Source organism: Mustela erminea, chromosome 17 (genome assembly GCF_009829155.1).
Source record: "Mustela erminea isolate mMusErm1 chromosome 17, mMusErm1.Pri, whole genome shotgun sequence".
Taxonomy (NCBI): domain Eukaryota; kingdom Metazoa; phylum Chordata; class Mammalia; order Carnivora; family Mustelidae; genus Mustela; species Mustela erminea.
In genome coordinates this window covers 28,674,196-28,691,852 of record NC_045630.1, presented here as the reverse complement: position 1 = coordinate 28,691,852, position 17,657 = coordinate 28,674,196, and the positions used below count along the sequence as shown (strand labels likewise).

Sequence of the window (17,657 nt, the reverse complement as noted above, 5' to 3'; positions counted from 1 at the left end):
TTTTGGGTTTTCTACATAGAGTTTCATGTCATCTGGAAAGAGTGAAAGTCTGACTTCTTCCTTGCCCATCTGGATAACTTTTATTTCTTTTTGTTGTCTGATTGCTAAGGCTAAGGCTCCCAGTACTATGTTAAATAGTAATAGTGGAGTGCACATCGAAAGGGAGGCAGTTCTAACAAAAGGTAGCAGGGCCTTGGAAAACTTTCCCTGAGGATAGGGCAGAGTTTGAGACTTAGAATTCAGTGGAATGGAATAAGAATGCTAATTCTTTATCACCTTCTAGAAAAGTTTCTTTTCTTCTTGAAAAAATTCTTTGAGATTATAATTAGTGCTATTTATCCCAGATTTGGGGTTGCCTTATTTGCATGGCATCTTTCAAGTCCATCAATGTCCCATCTCCAAGAAAAATAGCATAAATATCTACCCTGCTGCATGTATAGTTCATGCAAAAAAAAAAAAAGAAAAGAGAAACCAAGATTAAAAAAAAAAACAAAACGTATCTCTATATCTCCAAGGTAAGAGAGAGAAATAAATATGACATACCAATTGTTTTCAGTGAATTCACAGAATGAATAGGATCTGTCATGCCAAGGGTCATGCTAAAGAGTAGGGAAGTCTGCAAATCCCAGAAATCTCTGTTGAATTTCAGAACCACGTATCCAATTATGATGAATGACACAACAAAGCTAATTAATCCTGTTAACAAGACCTGTGAAACCAATTCATAATACAGAGTTAGATTCAACATTTAAAGATGGCATGGGTGCATTTACTTATGGAAGAATCAGATCTTATTTATATATTTTATATGACTACTCTGAAAAATAACTTTAAAAGGTATTCTAGGTTACCTGCCACAAAGAAACCATCCTTTCCAAACAAAAGAAATTCTATCTTATTGTTACAAGAGCAATTCACTAATCTTTCTCTTTGTCAGTCCAACTTAATAGTTCCCAACATCAAAATGTTCTTAAAATGGAATGCTGTTCACTGGGGAGGGTATGTGCTTTGGTGAGTGCTGTGAAGTGTGTAAACCTGGTGATTCACAGACCTGTACCCCTGGGGATAAAAACATATGTTTATAAAAAATAAAAAATTAAAATTAAAAAAAAAATGGAATGCTGTTTTTTCCTGCTTCTGTGTGAAATGTTGCCTAGTTTCCTCAGTGTTGATTTGCAGGGCTCTAGGCAGAAAGAGAGGTAAAACAAAGGGCAAAAAGCATATTCTGGCTGATTTGGCCCCTTATTAAGTGCTTTCTGGAAGCCTTACTCAACAGACTTTTGTATATATTTCACTAGTCACCCTCTCTTTCTGAGGCTACCCAGCTCCCACTTGCTGGGAAATAGAATAATTCACACTGGGCCCACTACCACACCAAGCAAAATCTAGTAAGTTTCTGTTATGAGAAAGAGAGAATGCATATCAGATAGGCAAGCAGTGTCTGCCTCAAAACATAAATTAAAAATTAGTTTTAAAAAAGCAAAAGAAATAGGACTGCCTGGGTTGCCAAGTTGGTTAAGCATCTGCCTTTGGCTCAGGTCATGATCCCAGGGTCTTGAGATTGAGTCCTGCATTGAGCTCCCTTGCTCTCCCTCTCTGTCTGCAACTCCCCCTGTTTGTGCTCTCCACCAAATAAATAGATAAAATCTAAAAAAAAAAATAAAAAATAAAAAGAAATAGATTTGGACTGGTTTCTTAATATAATTTTGCACTTTGCATTTACCTTTGCTTCTCATTCTTTCTTCCCTTTATTTATTTAATTTCTATTTTTTATTAAGCTCGAAAACAATATAAAGACTCCTCAAAAAACTAAAACTAGAAGTATCATAAGATCCTATAATGAAAACAATATAAAGACTCCTCAAAAAACTAAAACTAGAAGTATCATAAGATCCTATAATCTCACTTCTGGGGTTTTTAAAAATTAATTAATTAATTAATTTAAAAAAATAAACATATAATGTATTTTTATCCTCAGGGGCACAGGTCTGTGAATTGCCAGGTTTACACACTTCACAGCACTCACCATAACACATACCCTCCCCAATGTCCATAACCCCACCCTCTTCCCCCAAGCCCCCTCCCCCCTGCAACCCTCAGTTTGTTTTGTGAGATTAAGAGTCACTTATGGTTTGTCTCCCTCCCAATCCCATCTTGTTTCATTGATTCTTCTCCTACCCCCTTAACCCCCCATGTTGCATCTCCACTTCCTCATATCAGGGAGATCATATGATAGTTGTCTTTCTCAGATTGACTTATTTCACTAAGAATGATGCCCTCTAGTTCCATCCATGTCGTCGCAAATGGCAAGATTTCATTTCTTTTGATGGCTGCATAGTATTCCATTGTGTATATATACCACATCTTCTTTATCCATTCAGCTGTTGATGGACATCTAGGTTCTTTCCATAGTTTGGCTATTGTGGACATTGCTGCTATAAACATTCAGGCGCACGTGCCCCTTCGGACCACTACGTTTGTATCTTTAGGGTAAATACCCAGTAGTGCAATTACTGGGTCATAGGATAGTTCTATTTCCAACATTCTAGGTATTTTTGTCCAAAGAAAACAAAACACTAATTCAAAAAGATATATGCATCCCTGTTTATAGCAGCATTATTTACAATAGCCAAGATATGAAAGCAACCTAAGTGTCTATCAATAGATGAATGGATAAAGATATGGCACATTTATTTATTTATTTATTTATTTATTTTTAAAGATTTTATTTATTTATTTGACAGACAGAGATCACAAGTAGGCAGAGAGGCAGGCAGAGAGAGAGAGAGAGGAGGAAGCAGGCTCCCTGCTGAGCAGAGAGCCTGATGTGAGGCTTGATCCCAGGACCCCGGGATCATGACCTGAGCCGAAGGCAGAGGCTTTAACCCACTGAGCCACCCAGGCACCCCGGCACATATATTTAAAGGGCCATGACTCAGCCATTAAAAAAATGAAATTTTGCAACTTGCGACAACATGGATGAACCTAGAGGGTATTGTGCTAAGTGAAATAAGCCAGGAAGAAAAAGACAAATACTGTATAATTTCACTCATGGTGGAATCTAAAACAAACAAACAAACAAATAAACAAAAGCCAGAAATAGACTCATAAATACAGAGAATGAACTAAAGGTTGCCAAAAGGGAAAGGGTGGGGGGGATGGGCAAAATAGTAGAAGGGGCCTAAGACATACAAACTTTCAGTTATAAAATAAGTCGCGGGGATAAAAGTACACGGAAAATATGGTCATTAATATTGTAAATCTTTGTATGATTTTGATAAAAGTCCACATCCAAAGCAAAATCCACAGACAAATGGTAACTACGCTTATCACGGTGAGCTTTTCATATGTATATAATTATCAAATCACTAGGATATACACCTGAAGTCGATATTATATTGTATGTCAACTATACTTTAAGAATAAATAAATAGGGCGCCTGGGTGGCTCAGTGGGTTAAGCCGCTGCCTTCGGCTCAGGTCATGATCTCAGGGTCCTGGGATCGAGTCCCGCATCGGGCTCTCTTCTCGGCAGGGAGCCTGCTTCCCTCTCTCTCTCTCTCTCTGCCTGCCTCTCCGTTTACTTGTGATTTCTCTCTGTCAAATAAATAAATAAATAAATCTTAAAAAAAAAAGAATAAATAAATAAAACAAACAAAATTCCTCCACACATAGGGGAAAAAATAATTAATGGTCCAAAGGAAAGGTATAGTAAAAGTTTTAGGTAGGTTCGGGATGATAATGAGAGCACTAAAAATCATGGGGGACCTGGATGGCTTGGTTGGTTAAGCATGGGACTTGATTTCTGCTCAGGTCATGATCTTAGGATTGGGAGCCAGAGCCCCTTGCTGCTCTGCACTGGGTGTGGAGCCTGCTTATGGTTCTCCAGCTGCCCCTCCCCCAGTGCCAGGTGTGTGTGCACTCCCCCCCCCAAACAAAACAAAAACAAAAAACACTTAAAATCAAAACATGGTGAAGCTAAAAGAATAGTTACAGCAAATTTAAAACCTTAAGTGTACAAAATACAAAAAAATAAGAAAACTAAAAATCAATCAACTAGCCTCTAACTCAAGGTGTTAGAAAAAGTACAGAATAAAACTAAAGAAAATGTGTTCTTTGAAAGAAAAAGTAAAATCATCTGATAAGCCATGATTAAGAAAAAGAGAAGCCACAAGTAAAACAATGTCAGCAGTGACAACAGGCAAATCTACAGATATATTTGAGATGAAGTCAAATAGGAGATCAGAATCTAGGCTCTGCCATTTGTCAGCCTTGTTTGTGACCTGTGAATTGCAATTTGTTTACATACAAAATAGAGACACTTGCTCAGTGCCTCATCACAGTGGTCACTCAGCAAATATTTATTCCTTCTCCCTCCCCCTCACTCCCTTTTAATTAGTGGTTTCACAGAATAAGGAGGATAGAACAACTAAACTGTGAGATTTGCCAATGACTAATCTTCTTTATAGACAAACATATTTTCTGCTAACATAAATAAGCAAGATTGGGGTGCCTGGGTGGCTCAGTGGGTTAAGCCTCTGTCTTTGGCTCAGGTCATGATCTCAGGGACTCTGCTGGGCAGGGAGTCCGCTTTCCCCTCTCTCTCTGCCCGCCTCTCTCCCTACTTGGAATCTCTCTCTCTCTCTCTCTGTCAAATAAATAAATAAAGCAAGATTGACCATAATTTTTTTAAATTGTGTTCTTACCTGCCAAAACACATTCTTGAGGATATAAAAGTCCACATCCAAAGCAGCCATAAATATAATTATAGGTGCAAAATAACAATAAAGTGAAAAGCTTGGTGTTCTTAGAAGAGGGTAGACAATTTGGTACACCTAAAGTAACAAGAACAAATAAGAAATTAGTTGGCTGCCATTTGGTCGTATTAAAAATCAGTGGTAGGTAATTTGAGGTATTAGAAATTGATGTGATATCAATCATTGTAAATTTTAGTATATTCTAATCTGCAACTATCTGCAATTATCTACAAGACCAGTCCTGAGGGGTTTGTAGATTTCTTGATCTGACTGTCCAGATGAGGTGCACGCACAGTCCTCTGTTCTCTAGAGAATTATGAGAGTTTGGGCTACATAAACATTGTTTGTGATAAGTACTGTAATCAGCATTTTCACAAGTGATACCCCTGCCACTGGTGATCCCTGACATGACTTTAGGTATCCACAGATAAGTATTTTTTTATTTGACTCTTAGATATTTATTCTAATTTGCATTAAGAAACAGAAAAGAGAAACTTGCACAGGTACTTATGATTTCACAAACATTTGCTTAAGATTTTTCATTTCTCCTTCAGTGAGCTGGGGCACCTGGGCAGCTCAGTTGGTTGAGCATCTGACTTTTGGTTTTGGCTCAGGTTGGGGTCTCATGGGTTGTGGGACTGAGCCCCAGTTTGGGTCCCTGCCAGCCAGGAGTCTGCTTAAGATTCTCTCCCACTGCCCTCCTGTCTCCTGCACTCCCTCACACTGGTGCTCTCTCCCTCTCTCTCAAATAAATAAATCAATCTTTAAAGAAAACAATAAAGTCCTTCAGTGAATCAAGTAGAGAAAAATAACACATAGATAATAGCACATACTGTGTATGTAAGACATAAATTGTGAAGGTTGTATATTTAAAAGTTTTGGGCTCAACTAATACTTTATTCTTCGTTACTTAACCTCCCTGTGCCTCAGTTTCCTCATCTGTAAAATGGGATAGAATACCTACTTCCACTGAGTTTCTGTGAAAGTGAATGAATTAACTCAAGAATTAGTAAGAAGTTGAACATAGCATAACACAGAAGTCGAATCACTATTTTGGATACCTAAAACAAATGTAACATGATGTGTCAACCATACTCAAATAAAACACATTTTTAAAATTAAACAGCTCCATTTTTAACTGGAAAAAAGAATAAATAATAAGTTAATAAACACAAAACACTTTAAAGAGAACCGGGCATATAGTAAACACTCAAAAGATGTTAGTAGTAATGCTATTAACATTACTAACATTACATAGTAGTGTTTCAGAAGATTAACAAGAGGCTTTTAAAAATCCTAGACAGATACAAGCATCATCTTCATTTAAAAAAAAAATAAAAGGGGAGACAAGTTGTTATTGATCACGTTATGCATTTGAAATCAAGAGTTAGTAAATTAAGAAAATGTTTCTTGTATCTATCTATATTATATATTATATGACACATTTTGCATTGAATCTAGCAGTTAGGAAAGAGTAGCCATGTTTCATTATGACAATAACAGCTGCCTTTGATAATGTCTCTACATTATCATTATCTGCATTGTGTTGCAGACAATGAAGCCTGTGTACGGACATGGGAAAGAAACAAGAGCAAGGCTCCCAAAGCAGAACCCAAAATACAATCCAATTTTACTCACTTCCATACTAATGTCTTATCTTAAGTATAAGGGCCTACTTAATCAGAGGGAGCCATTTTGTTGCAGTAAACTTAGATTGTCCCTACGCAGTCAACTTAGATTGACCCCGTCCCCTCCCAGAGGAACTTACTTGCAAAGCCTAGATACAAGGACGGGTCAGGCCGGTGAAGACATCCAATCAGTGGGGCGCGCATATATCTACTCGGGTAAATTGAAATTCAATTGGCCCCCCGTATGTTACCTAGCAGTTTTTTTCTGTGTGTGGCAGACTTAGCATGACTGCGCAGTTTTTTTCTGTGTATTGCAATCTCACTGGCCACCTGTGTATAGCCCGGCTAAACTACCTCTATAAATGTTAGTCTGTGAGGCTGGGAGGGGTCGCCTCTTTCCAAGAGACGGCCCTGACCGGTCAGTATGATTCTCGAAGCTTGGCGCGAAATAAAGCTTTGCTTGACCTCTGCTTTGTATCAGTCTTGCTCCTTTGATTACGGACCCTAATATTAGGGACCTCTAATTTATATGTCTTTTATTGTATGGTTTTTCATTTTCAAAATTTATAATATCAGATGAATTTTTTCAGTAGCTGTTCACATTTTTTAAATTTTTATTTTTTTATTTAAGGTGGATGTGGAGTGCAACCCCGGGGTCCGAACTCACAACCCTAAGATCAAGAGTCAGACACTTACCAACTGAACCACCCAGGAATACCAGCTGTACCCCCCCCCCCACTTTTTTTTTTAATTCCATACATTCACAGACAGGGTGAGAGTAGACCTTGATTTTGGTCTCTGTTCTTTACTAACTTATTATTGTACACACATACATAAGGTACATACATACCTTAATAGAACTGTGAGCCAGTTGTCCTATCACAAACCCTGACACTGAAAGAATTATCAAGACAGTGACTTCAGAACTCCTTAAATAGGTCCTCAAAAATCCTGAAGAAATACATGTATGTGTTATTTAGACATAATGTGTACTTTCAAAACATTTAATATCCCCTTTCTCTATTTCATTTTAAACTTCCTGAGGGTCACATCATATAAAAAACAATTGACAGCTCTTACAAATGCTGTCTCTTAAGAAACACATAATGAAGCTTTTCTTACAGGTGAATCTGGAAAATATTGAAGTTCCAACAATTTCCCATTTGCCCACTGACAGGCACATTATGATCACTGTACAAGAGGATCTATGGATCTGATGACGAGAGATTACAAAAAGTCAGACGTCGTATCTACCTGGTATACCTTTTATTAGTAATTACTTATCCTAAACTACAGCAACATATATTCTATAGTTTTCCTAAAAGTCAGAAATACTTTCAACTGAGCTCTAACTAGAGGGAAACTGCCTTCACCAGACAAGTCACAGGAGACCTGTGTTATTGTCTACGTGCATTTTCTTACCTTGCCACTCTCTCCTCTGTTCAGTATTATTCAGCTCATTCCCTCCAGAAGCAATGTATGGACTTTAATCCAATCACTTTATGCCTAGGGCAAGATTCATTGGCATTCCAGATTCTGCACTTCCTGTCTTCCAGCTGAATTAGTGCATATTTATTGAATAACTCTTTTGTGTAGGGCTCAAGAAATGTTTCTCCAACTATTTCTGCAATGCCCCTTACTGCTGAGCACTTATCTCTATGTAATCATTAAGGATCTAGAGCTGGTGAGATTCATGGTCACCACCACCTCCTAGTACGACAGGGGACCAAAGTCCTCAGTGTGTGTTTTCAAGGCTTGCCCCAGAGGAGGTGATTTTACTCTCTGACAAGTAAAATGGAAGATGAGTATTTGCTTCATCATTTCTTTATAGTATTCCCAATTCCAGAAAGGATTTTAAAGCAGCTGACCTTTTTTCCCCCGAAGAAAAATGTTTTAAAGAGCACTAGAAACTTTTCCCTCATCACTAGCATTGAACTGGGGGAATAAAGTACCTGTGTTTTTCAATCTGGTATTTCATCCGTGTGACTAACATTCACCATTCCTACTGACTTTTTTTTTTTTTAACATTTTATTTATTTGACACACAGAGAGAGATCACAAGTAGGCAGAGCAGCAGGCTCCCTGCTGAGCAGAGAGCGCAATGCGGGGCTGGATCAGAGGACCCTGAGATCATGACCTGAGCTGAAGGCAGAGGCTTAACCCACTGAGCCACCCAGGTGCCCCTCCTATTGAATTCTTTTTTTTTTTTTTTTTAAGATTTTATATATTTGACAGAGAGAGATCACAAGTAGGCCAAGAGGCAGGCAGAGAGAGAGAAAGAGAGAGAGAGAGAGAGAGGGAGGTAGGCCCCCTGCAGAGCAGAGAGCCTGATCTGAGGACTCCATCTGAGGACCCTGAGACCATGACCTGAGCCAAAGGCAGCGGCTTAACCCACTGAGCCATCCAGGTGCCCCTCCTATTGAATTCTTAATGATCATTTAAGAGTCCCTTAATTGTGAAGTCTCTCCTAATTCCCCACTAGGGGTTGGAGTGGGGGGGATGTTCCCTGAAGTAAAATCACATCAAAAGCCATAATAAAATGGACAAAACTAATTGCAACAACCGTGCAAATTGTGGAACAAATGTATGGGTTCTATTTGCCCCCATTGCCCTGTCCTCATCCCAGATACATGTTGGTTAGGTTGGGCCTGGCAGGCAGGCAGCATGAGGCTTTCTAGGCCACCACTGGACAGTTACACCAACCCCACTGCATCACAATTCCTGTCTTCCCAGTGAGAGGACTCCTTGAGGTTAAGGAACTGTCTGACTCCCCTTCTGCCTACCACTCTGCTGTGCTCAGCACATGCCCCTGAGGGAAGGAACATAGTACTGATGCTACTGATAATTAAATGAAGCTACCCTGCCAGCGTTCACTCACATCTTACAGTTCCACCAGACTTCTTTTGATGACGTCGTGATGGCTTTCTGCCCTGAAAAAGGTTCAGAGAGCAGAGGAAAGATGACATTTAGAAACAAGCACTTACCTCCCAAAACAACAGTGGAACACACGAGCATCAGGAAATGGCTATTTACAACGGTGTAGGTGGCTGAGCGCCCGCAGAGTAAGTCCGGTCTGTTACCTTCTCCTTGCATCCAGAAGGAAGAGTTCGTGTTTGGCATTGCGTTTTCAGTCCTAATTTGCTGAATTTATATAGGAGTTGTTATTTTCACCACCACAGACTAACCTGTTAGGATACGCAAAAAAAGAAGAAAATGAGCGCGGCATCCACATTCTTTCTACCTAAGATGGTACCACACTCGGATCTGAGCACCTTTCTTCTTGTCACGAAGCACACACTGATACTTCCTCTTCTACCTCTTGCTCCAAGAGCATGTCATAGGAACACCAAGAACACTTCCTCCACACTTCTACATATACTAGGGGAGCAACAGCACCGATTTCTGCACGTAATCATTGTATGAGTGGTGTGTTTGCCTTCCTCATTGAATAGTGAGTTTCTCAAGGCCCAGGGTTGGTTATTATTTTTCCTTAAGGCTGTGCACACAGTATGTGGCCCATAATCCACTCTCCATAATATTCGATCAACTGAACTTTTTTGGAGCGGTACCTCTTCCTCTGTGGGTACAAGTCATTCTGGAATTCCCCTTTACTACGTCAGTCCCATGTCCCTTTTCCCCTCTCTTGGGCCCCTCCAAACCCCAAATGGGAAATGAGGTCAAAGTTGAGTCACACCAGAGAAGGTTGGGATGGAGAAGTGGGATGAATAACCTAAAAACAAAGGAAAAGACTAAAATTGTGGTTTTATCATACAATGCCTTTAAGTGAATTAGAAAAATTCCCCTTCCCAATGACAGGGCACGTGGCTTGGCACATAAATAATAGGTTTGATTTCAGTCCAAGTACCTACCCTCAGCTGGCGCCCTTGTGCAAAACATAGCCTGCAAAAATCTACGTGGTGGTCCTGAGAAAGGACTCATTCGGTTTTATGTTTCCCTGCAGTTAACCTTAACCTAAAAATTCCTAGAGGTTTCTGAAGTATCCCCAATAATCTTTGGTTCTTTGTTTTGTACTTGTTTGGTCTGCAAGACACAATGATCCTGGTGTGAAGCAGAAATGGGCCAGAAATGAGATTCAAAATGCTACATCTTCAAATCACTTCACCTGTCCCTCAAATTGCCCTTCACCTCCTGCCATCCCCACCTGTTATTAAAGCATCACGCTCGAATCAAGTTCTCCAAACTACCGAGACCAGAGTTACCGTCTTCCAAGGCCAAGCTGGTTCAGAGTTGAAATCAAGATGAAGGCTCTTGAAAATCACAAAGAAAAATGCTCAGCTCTGCTGGCTGTTTGCCAGGGACAGTACTGCCAACTGATACCACACCCAAAGTCATTTCCATGCCTAAGTCCCATTGGTTGCTTGCCAACTTACTTTCACTCTGATTGGCTACATATAACATCCCCACCCCCAGCCCAGAAGCAGCTAAGTGATCCAGTTCGGGGAAGCTTGCATTTCCTAATGCTGGAGCTGTGTCTATACCCACAACTGTTTTAACTGATTTTCTTTGCCTGACATAATAGCTGAAATGGTCATTCACCATGTAGACAGAAGATCCTCTTATATGTTTTTAAATATATATTCTGTTTTTCATTCTCCGGCCCTAATCCTCTTCAACACTACCTTTTCTCCCATCTGACTTTTTCATTCCTCCTTTCCCATTTTCTTTTTCTACCTAGCTCTCCTTTTTGATGGGAATTTCTCACTTTTGGCCCTTAATTTGAAGAAACAACATTACTCACTCAGGAGGACAAACGTATCCCAAATTCTGTGATGTCAAAATTAATATATTTTTGCCTCAAATCTAATCACTAAAAACACAGTACAGATTTAAACTAATGAACAGCTAATCAATTTATAGTTTCCTTCCAAGGAGGTTATTTTGTGACAATGAAATTCTACTCATTCTTACGTCATACTAGTATAATGCGCTTCCCCAGGGCACCAAGAATAGTACCACAGCAGTGAGATCACAAATTCTATAATCAATCTTCTCCATTACTATATATCAAAGAACGTTTCAATTCAAAGTCCCAATTCCTACTTGCAACTGAAGAGTTTTAGTCAACAGCTTTATGTCTGGCCCTGATTGAAGCAACCACCTTTGGTACCCATATACCATTCTCCAAAATTTTTCCTTCAGCATTTTGTTGTCTGGTATGGTTCTTTTAAACCATTCAGCCAACAAAGCCATCTTATTCACAGGATGTCTCTTGAGATACCCATTCCTTACTCTTTCCCATGCCCGCCCTTAACTCTCCTGGTTACCACGTTCACTACTCTTTCTCCCATTTCATCTTTATGTTATCTGAACCTCTGGTCACCTTGAATTCTCTCAACTGCTTTCATATCATTTTGAGTAATGTCCATTACACCTTCTATCTAGTTTCTATCCTGCTGTTCCCTCAGATTCACTTGGGTCACCTAGACCCTACAGGAAAGTCTCATGAAGCTTTACATTTCAAAATTCAGATTCTCCATGGCTTTTAGAAAAATCTTCATACCTTGAGAAAAATTGGACAAAATTCATAGTTGGCTCTAGATTACATAGTTCTGCTAGAGATAGAATATAACTAAAATATAGAGATGATCAAGTTTCTTTAATTCATAATTTTTCCCATATAACTCAAAGAAAAGCAATAATAAATCATATTTCACCAGTTTTGGTAGAGCCAGCTGAGTAGACTATGATAGCTTTAGGAGCTGAGGGCTGAGAGGCTGCCCAGTATGTTTCCACTACCCCCAACTGCATATTCTGAAAATAGACTATATTATCTGGCTGAGACAAGGCTGGTTAGTCATATTTTCTCATCCCCCTATATAATAGTTGGTTCAGGAATGGGCACAGGACTCAGATAGGACGAATCAGATGGCTTATGATATATACCATTATTGACAGAGAGCTATTCTCTTTGCATTGTGGTTTAGCTATGACAATGATTGCCTCCAGCAGATAGAGGTCATCATCCTAGATGCACTGAGAAAGCCTATCTCAAGGCTCAGAAGTTCCAGGAGGCACCACCTTAGGTATCTCTAAGGTCTTATGACCTCACAATCCCACCTGAGATTCTTATTTTTTCTCAGAATCCATTTCCTAGTTTGAGAACTTTTTGCCATCTAGAAAGACTAGGCATGAGAAACAATATTATTTTTTAACCCAGTGAGTACTGGTTGCATTATATTTCTTTTAAATTTCATTTGAAAACTGAACTGTTCTTTTCAGCTCATCTCTCTTCTCATATTGCCATAGATAAAGCCAAGTGGCACTTGACTACTATCTAGGAAAATCCTTAGTATGACCATTAAGCTCATTACTTAGACAACAGTGTGATTGAACTTATCACCATCACCTAACAAGGGCCCCTTTTCTCCAGCTTCTACTATCGCTTTCCTCTCTCATCACCCCCACTAATCACCTCCGAGAGGCCTTTAAACATTCTGCAGGCTTTCACTGACACTCTCTTCTAGACTCTTTGGGCTTCTGTCTGTCATCCAATCCCAAAAAAGGCAATACCACGTATTTTAGGGTTTGTTACATCCATTTCTCACTTCCAGCATCCAAAATTGGTATGTTATATATTGCAGCATAACAAACAGACACAAAGCTTTATAAGTTAAAACAACAACAATCATTTATTTAGCTGAAATCTACAATTTTGACAGGACTCAACAGAGAAGGCTTTTCTTTGCTCCATATAGCACTGGCTGTGGTGGCTTGATTGGAGGATCCACTTCCAAGATGGCTCACTCCTATGGCTGGCAGGTTGGCGGGGACTGCTAGCTGGAGCTCAGACAGGGCTTCGGGTTGGGGCCTCAGTTTCGGTCCACATGGGTCCTTCCATACAGACTGGTTCCCAAGACTGGGCATCTCAAAAGAACTAACTGGAGACTGAATCCCTTTTTATGATCTATGGAAATCACATAGTATTACTTCCACTATAATCACAGGCCTGCCCAGATTCAAGAGGAGAAAACAGAGACCCACCTCTCTGCATAAGGTAGGTCATGATCACATTGTAAGAAGAACATGTGGGGCAGGAGATGTGGCCAACTTGGAGAATACAATGTATCACAGATTGAGTGTCAATATATTGTCAGTCCTTTACAACTCGGGGCATCATGTTAACCTAAATAGCATTCTGCCTGGTTCAGCTCAGTCTAAACAGTTGTTCTCAAAGGCTGGACCATAAACCAGTGGTGATTCATGACAAAAGTTCCAGCATACATGGCAAAATGAGAAAAAAATATAAGTCCATAATTAAGTTTAATTTATTCAATTTAAAGGGCAGAGCCTTATAATGAATCATACCTTTGCTTCTTTTCTGATGTTAAAATGTCTCTTATTAAGTAATAGTGATAGCAGATAGTAGTTGTTTTCTTAGTGATGTCATTTCAATGTCCTCCATTTTTTCACATTTTTTTCCAGTGAAAATATAGAAGTCTTTAGAAACCACTGTCTAGAGTTTATCACAGCACTGAATTTAGCCTTTGCTTGACCACCTCTCAAATAATGTGATTTAATTTACTAGTATGCACACTGAAATTAGTCTGTGGGTTTTCAGAAAACATCTGCAGCTACCTGTAACAGTTCAAACTCAAAACACAAGGGTATTTTAACTCTCTTATGAATTCAACACAATGACAGATCACGAGAAGTACTATAGCTCTCAAAACTCAGATCCTCACATCAGTGGAACCTTTGAAGTGAGATCCAGGAATCCCTTAGTAATCACCAGGTTCACATGACTACAAAGTCGTGTGGAATCCAAAGTAAAGGTCAGAAAATAGAAAGTTACGGGGAAAACTAGATACATAGTCATGATGCTGTGTGTACATGAGGCTAGTCTACTGGGAGAGTGGGAGTAGAAATGGGGCACTGGCACAAACAAGATATGCAGAGGAGGGTTCAGGAGTCATTTTTAGAAAAGGTGAATAAGTTCTATAAATGAAGGAAGACTAGTGAGCTCCAGGAATAAGGTAGCACCAAAAGAGAATTTATTCAACTGTTATTTATTAACTTACTATCTTACAGGCGCTTAAGGTATGAAGAAAAACATGACAAAACCCCTACCCTCAAAAAGCTCATAATTCATGTGGGGAGGCAAACATGAACGATTAAATAGAATATATATGTAGCTATTAGCACTATGGGTGCCCCAAAGGAGGAGGGAACCTAACACTGGGAACAGAGAAGGTTATGGGGTGGAGAGTTACAGACTTCTTTGCCAAGGGTCAGAATTGTGAGTTGTTTTTTTTTCCTTTTTACAGCTTTATTGAGGTATACCTGGCATATAAAATTGTAAGCTAGGGGTGACTTTCGAGAAGTTTCTGTTGCTGGAGGCAAGATGAAGAACAGGAGCTGGCATCTTGGTTCAAGCTGCTATAATGAATGACCATCAATTGGATACTTTATAAACAACAAACATTTATTTCTTACAGTTCTGGAGGCTGGGAAGTCCAAGATCATTGGTGCCAGAAGATGCACTGTCTGGGGAGAGCCCATCTCCTTGACACATATCTTCTCACTATAACCTTGCATGGTGCATGGGGCAAGTGAACTGTTTGAAGGTCTCTTTCATAAGACAAGACCTTCAAAAGGCCCCACCTCCTCACACCATCACATTAGGATTTGCTCTTAACATATGAATTTTGGGGGATACAAGCACATTCAGACTGCAGAAACTAGTGAAGGTGTTAGAAAAGGAGATTGTTAAAAAAGAAAAGGAACTGGAGTGCCTGGGTGGCTCAGTGGGTTAAGCCTCTGCCTTTGGCTCGGGTCATGGTGTCGGGGTCCTGGGATCAAGCCCCACATCCAGCTCTCGGCTCAGCAGGGAGCCTGCTTCCCCCTCTCCCTCTGCCTGCCTCTCTGCCTACTTGCGATCTCTCTCTGTCAAATAAATAAATAAAATCTTTAAAAAAGAAAAAAAAGTAAAGGAACCAAGAGCACCTGGGTGGTTCAGTCAGTTAAGTGTCTGCCGATGGCTCAGGTCACGATCCCAGTGTCCTGGGATTGAGCCCCACATCAGGCTCCCTGCTCAGTGAAGAGCCTGCTTCTCCCTCTCCCTCTGCCCCTCCCCCAACCTGTGCTTGTGCGCTCGCTCTCTCTCTCATAAATAAATAATTAAAAAAAGAAGAAGTAAAGGAACCATAATGACATAAAGGTGCCAACCAAAGAATTCCAAAAGACAGCATGACTATATACATTACAAGTTTTAGGAAGTTTGAAGATAAGGACTGAAAGATAAAAAAGAGAGGGGTTTATTTTGTACCAAAATCTCCATAAGTGCCTCAGTCTCACCTAGGAATCTCTGAAGTGAGATTCAGGAATCCACCCTAATTACCGGGACCACATGCCTGGGAAGTCATGTCATACTCAAGAGCAAGGCTCAGAAAACAGAGAATTAGAGCAGAAACAGTAAAAATGGCGACTAGCCTTGTCCCAAATTGCTGCAGTGCTTAAAGGTAATGGACTTCTCACAGCAGGAGAAGGATGGAGCAAACACAGAACCACCTGTAGGGCTCCCAAAACACCACTGGGCCTACCAGAGGGGAGTGACAGTTACTGCCCTGTTCTTTTGCTTAAGGCAACTGAAACGCAAGTGCTCATGCATAAAAATGATCTCAAAACTTAAAAATCTGTGACACAAATTTAAAAGTGTTACCAAAAAATCATGGTTGAGAAAATGTCAGCGGACAAGGAATTACTAAATTCCCTATTTCTTCTCTTTCCCCTCTATAAGGAAAAACCAGCTTTCAGGGAAGGACAAAAAAAGGAAGTCATAAGGACAACAAATAAATGTGGGGTTTTTTCTTAAACATGTTCTTTCTAGAAAAGTATTCCACAAAATCAGAATAATGGGAGGTTCGGGGGCTTTCAGATAAACTAGGGAAAAAAAGACATTCCAAATCACTAACATGAAACCAGCAGTGATACTTAAAACCTAAAAAATAGAAAACAGAACAGAAACAAAGATACCGTGGAGTCCTGCTAAAATTTCTATATCGCCAAACCTACAGATTAGGGTAAATCTAAGTGTGTGTGTGTGTGTGTGTGTGTGCGTGCACACGCGCGCACGTGCGTGGAGAGAGAGAGAGAGGGAGAGAGACCAAGGAGGTGGAAGTTAAAGAAACGAGGTTTCACTAACAGACTAAATGCCACCTCACAGGTAAATTTTAATTTGGATGTGAAAAGTAGTCGTTGCTCTAGAATGGTGTTCTACAGTTTCCTTTTGAGAAAGGAAGAACGAATTTTTCCCAACTAATATATCTTTTTTTTTTTTTTAATATAATTCCTCAGTTGAATGGAAATGTCCTGCCTCAGTTACACAGACAATTGTTAGGTTCTCTGTGCAGATGGGAGGGCTTGCGGAGAGCCTTGGTGAGTGATTTGCCCGCGTGCTCTCTGGAAAGAGCATGTGGGACTCACACGGTCCTGCACTTGCGGCAGAGGCAAGGCCAGAGCATCTGGATGTAAGCATGCTGAATAGGGTAAAATTTTGAAAAGGGTGATTTAATTTCATACTTAAACCTTTTTATAAAACCCCACATCAATTTTCTTAACTTCAGTTGGCGTATTAAGTTTGCTTTTATAAATACTAGAAGGAAGTGTGGTCTTTTATAAAATACATGTTCAGTAGAAGGTATGATCTTGACTTCTTTTCTGACCATGGCTTAGGCTACGGATTTGCCACTTTTCACATGACCTGAAAGGAAGCAGATTTTAAAATTACACTCAATTAGCTTGTTTTATAAAATAAAAATGAAGCCATTTTTAAAAATAATTGGCATGAAATAAATGAGTATGCCCCAGCCTGAACACTCAATTAGCTTGTTTTATAAAACAAAAATGAAGCCATTTTTAAAAATAACTGGCATGAAATAAATGAGTATGCCCCAGCCTGAACCAGTCTTGAATTAAGCCTTGGTGTTATGTCAAGTCAAGAATTTTCCCCTACCCATCTCTCTCTCTTTTTTTTTTCATATTTAAAGCTATGAGGTCACATTTCCCATAGAGCCGGTATAATTCTTCCTCATTCTGCTATGAATAGAATAACTCTGAATAAACTGCTTGTCCTCTCTGGTCTTCACTTTCTTCACTGTAAACTGAGGGGGTCATTTCAGAGGTTCCATCAAGACCTAACACTTCTATAGCATGAAAGTGTAAGATACTGGGTGTTTGGAGGGCATGGAGGAGATGTGGGGGGAGAGGTGATCTTCCTGGAAGATGGGAAGGGAAGCAGGGAGAGGTTACGGGCC

The 17,657-nt window shown here is 39.8% G+C and overlaps 2 protein-coding genes across 8 annotated transcripts in view; both read right to left on the bottom strand.

The window, feature by feature from the left end:
* SLC9C2 (solute carrier family 9 member C2 (putative)) overlaps positions 1 to 10,708 on the bottom strand; it is a 104,522-nt gene extending 93,814 nt beyond the window's left edge. For 4 of the 5 annotated variants that reach the window (XM_032318250.1, XM_032318254.1, XM_032318252.1 and 1 more), the window contains exons 1-5: positions 10,547 to 10,708; positions 9,369 to 9,569; positions 7,235 to 7,335; positions 4,706 to 4,834; positions 544 to 709 (exon numbers count right to left, since the gene is read on the bottom strand). In XM_032318250.1, coding sequence (XP_032174141.1) covers positions 544 to 709; positions 4,706 to 4,834; positions 7,235 to 7,335; positions 9,369 to 9,504 — 532 coding nt within the window. In that variant the 5' untranslated portion in view covers positions 9,505 to 9,569; positions 10,547 to 10,708. The remainder of the gene's footprint in view (positions 1 to 543; positions 710 to 4,705; positions 4,835 to 7,234; positions 7,336 to 9,368; positions 9,570 to 10,546) is intronic. The other variant, XM_032318251.1, reaches the window with a different exon arrangement.
* A 2,306-nt stretch (positions 10,709 to 13,014) lies between these two features.
* The window catches only part of ANKRD45 (ankyrin repeat domain 45), a 61,685-nt gene continuing 57,042 nt past the window's right edge, over positions 13,015 to 17,657 (bottom strand). For 2 of the 3 annotated variants that reach the window (XM_032318755.1, XM_032318754.1), the window contains exon 6: positions 13,015 to 13,309. In XM_032318755.1, the coding sequence (XP_032174646.1) occupies positions 13,215 to 13,309 (95 nt within the window). In that variant the 3' untranslated portion in view covers positions 13,015 to 13,214. Of the gene's footprint in view, positions 13,310 to 16,991; positions 17,105 to 17,657 lie in introns of those variants that run through there. The other variant, XM_032318756.1, reaches the window with a different exon arrangement.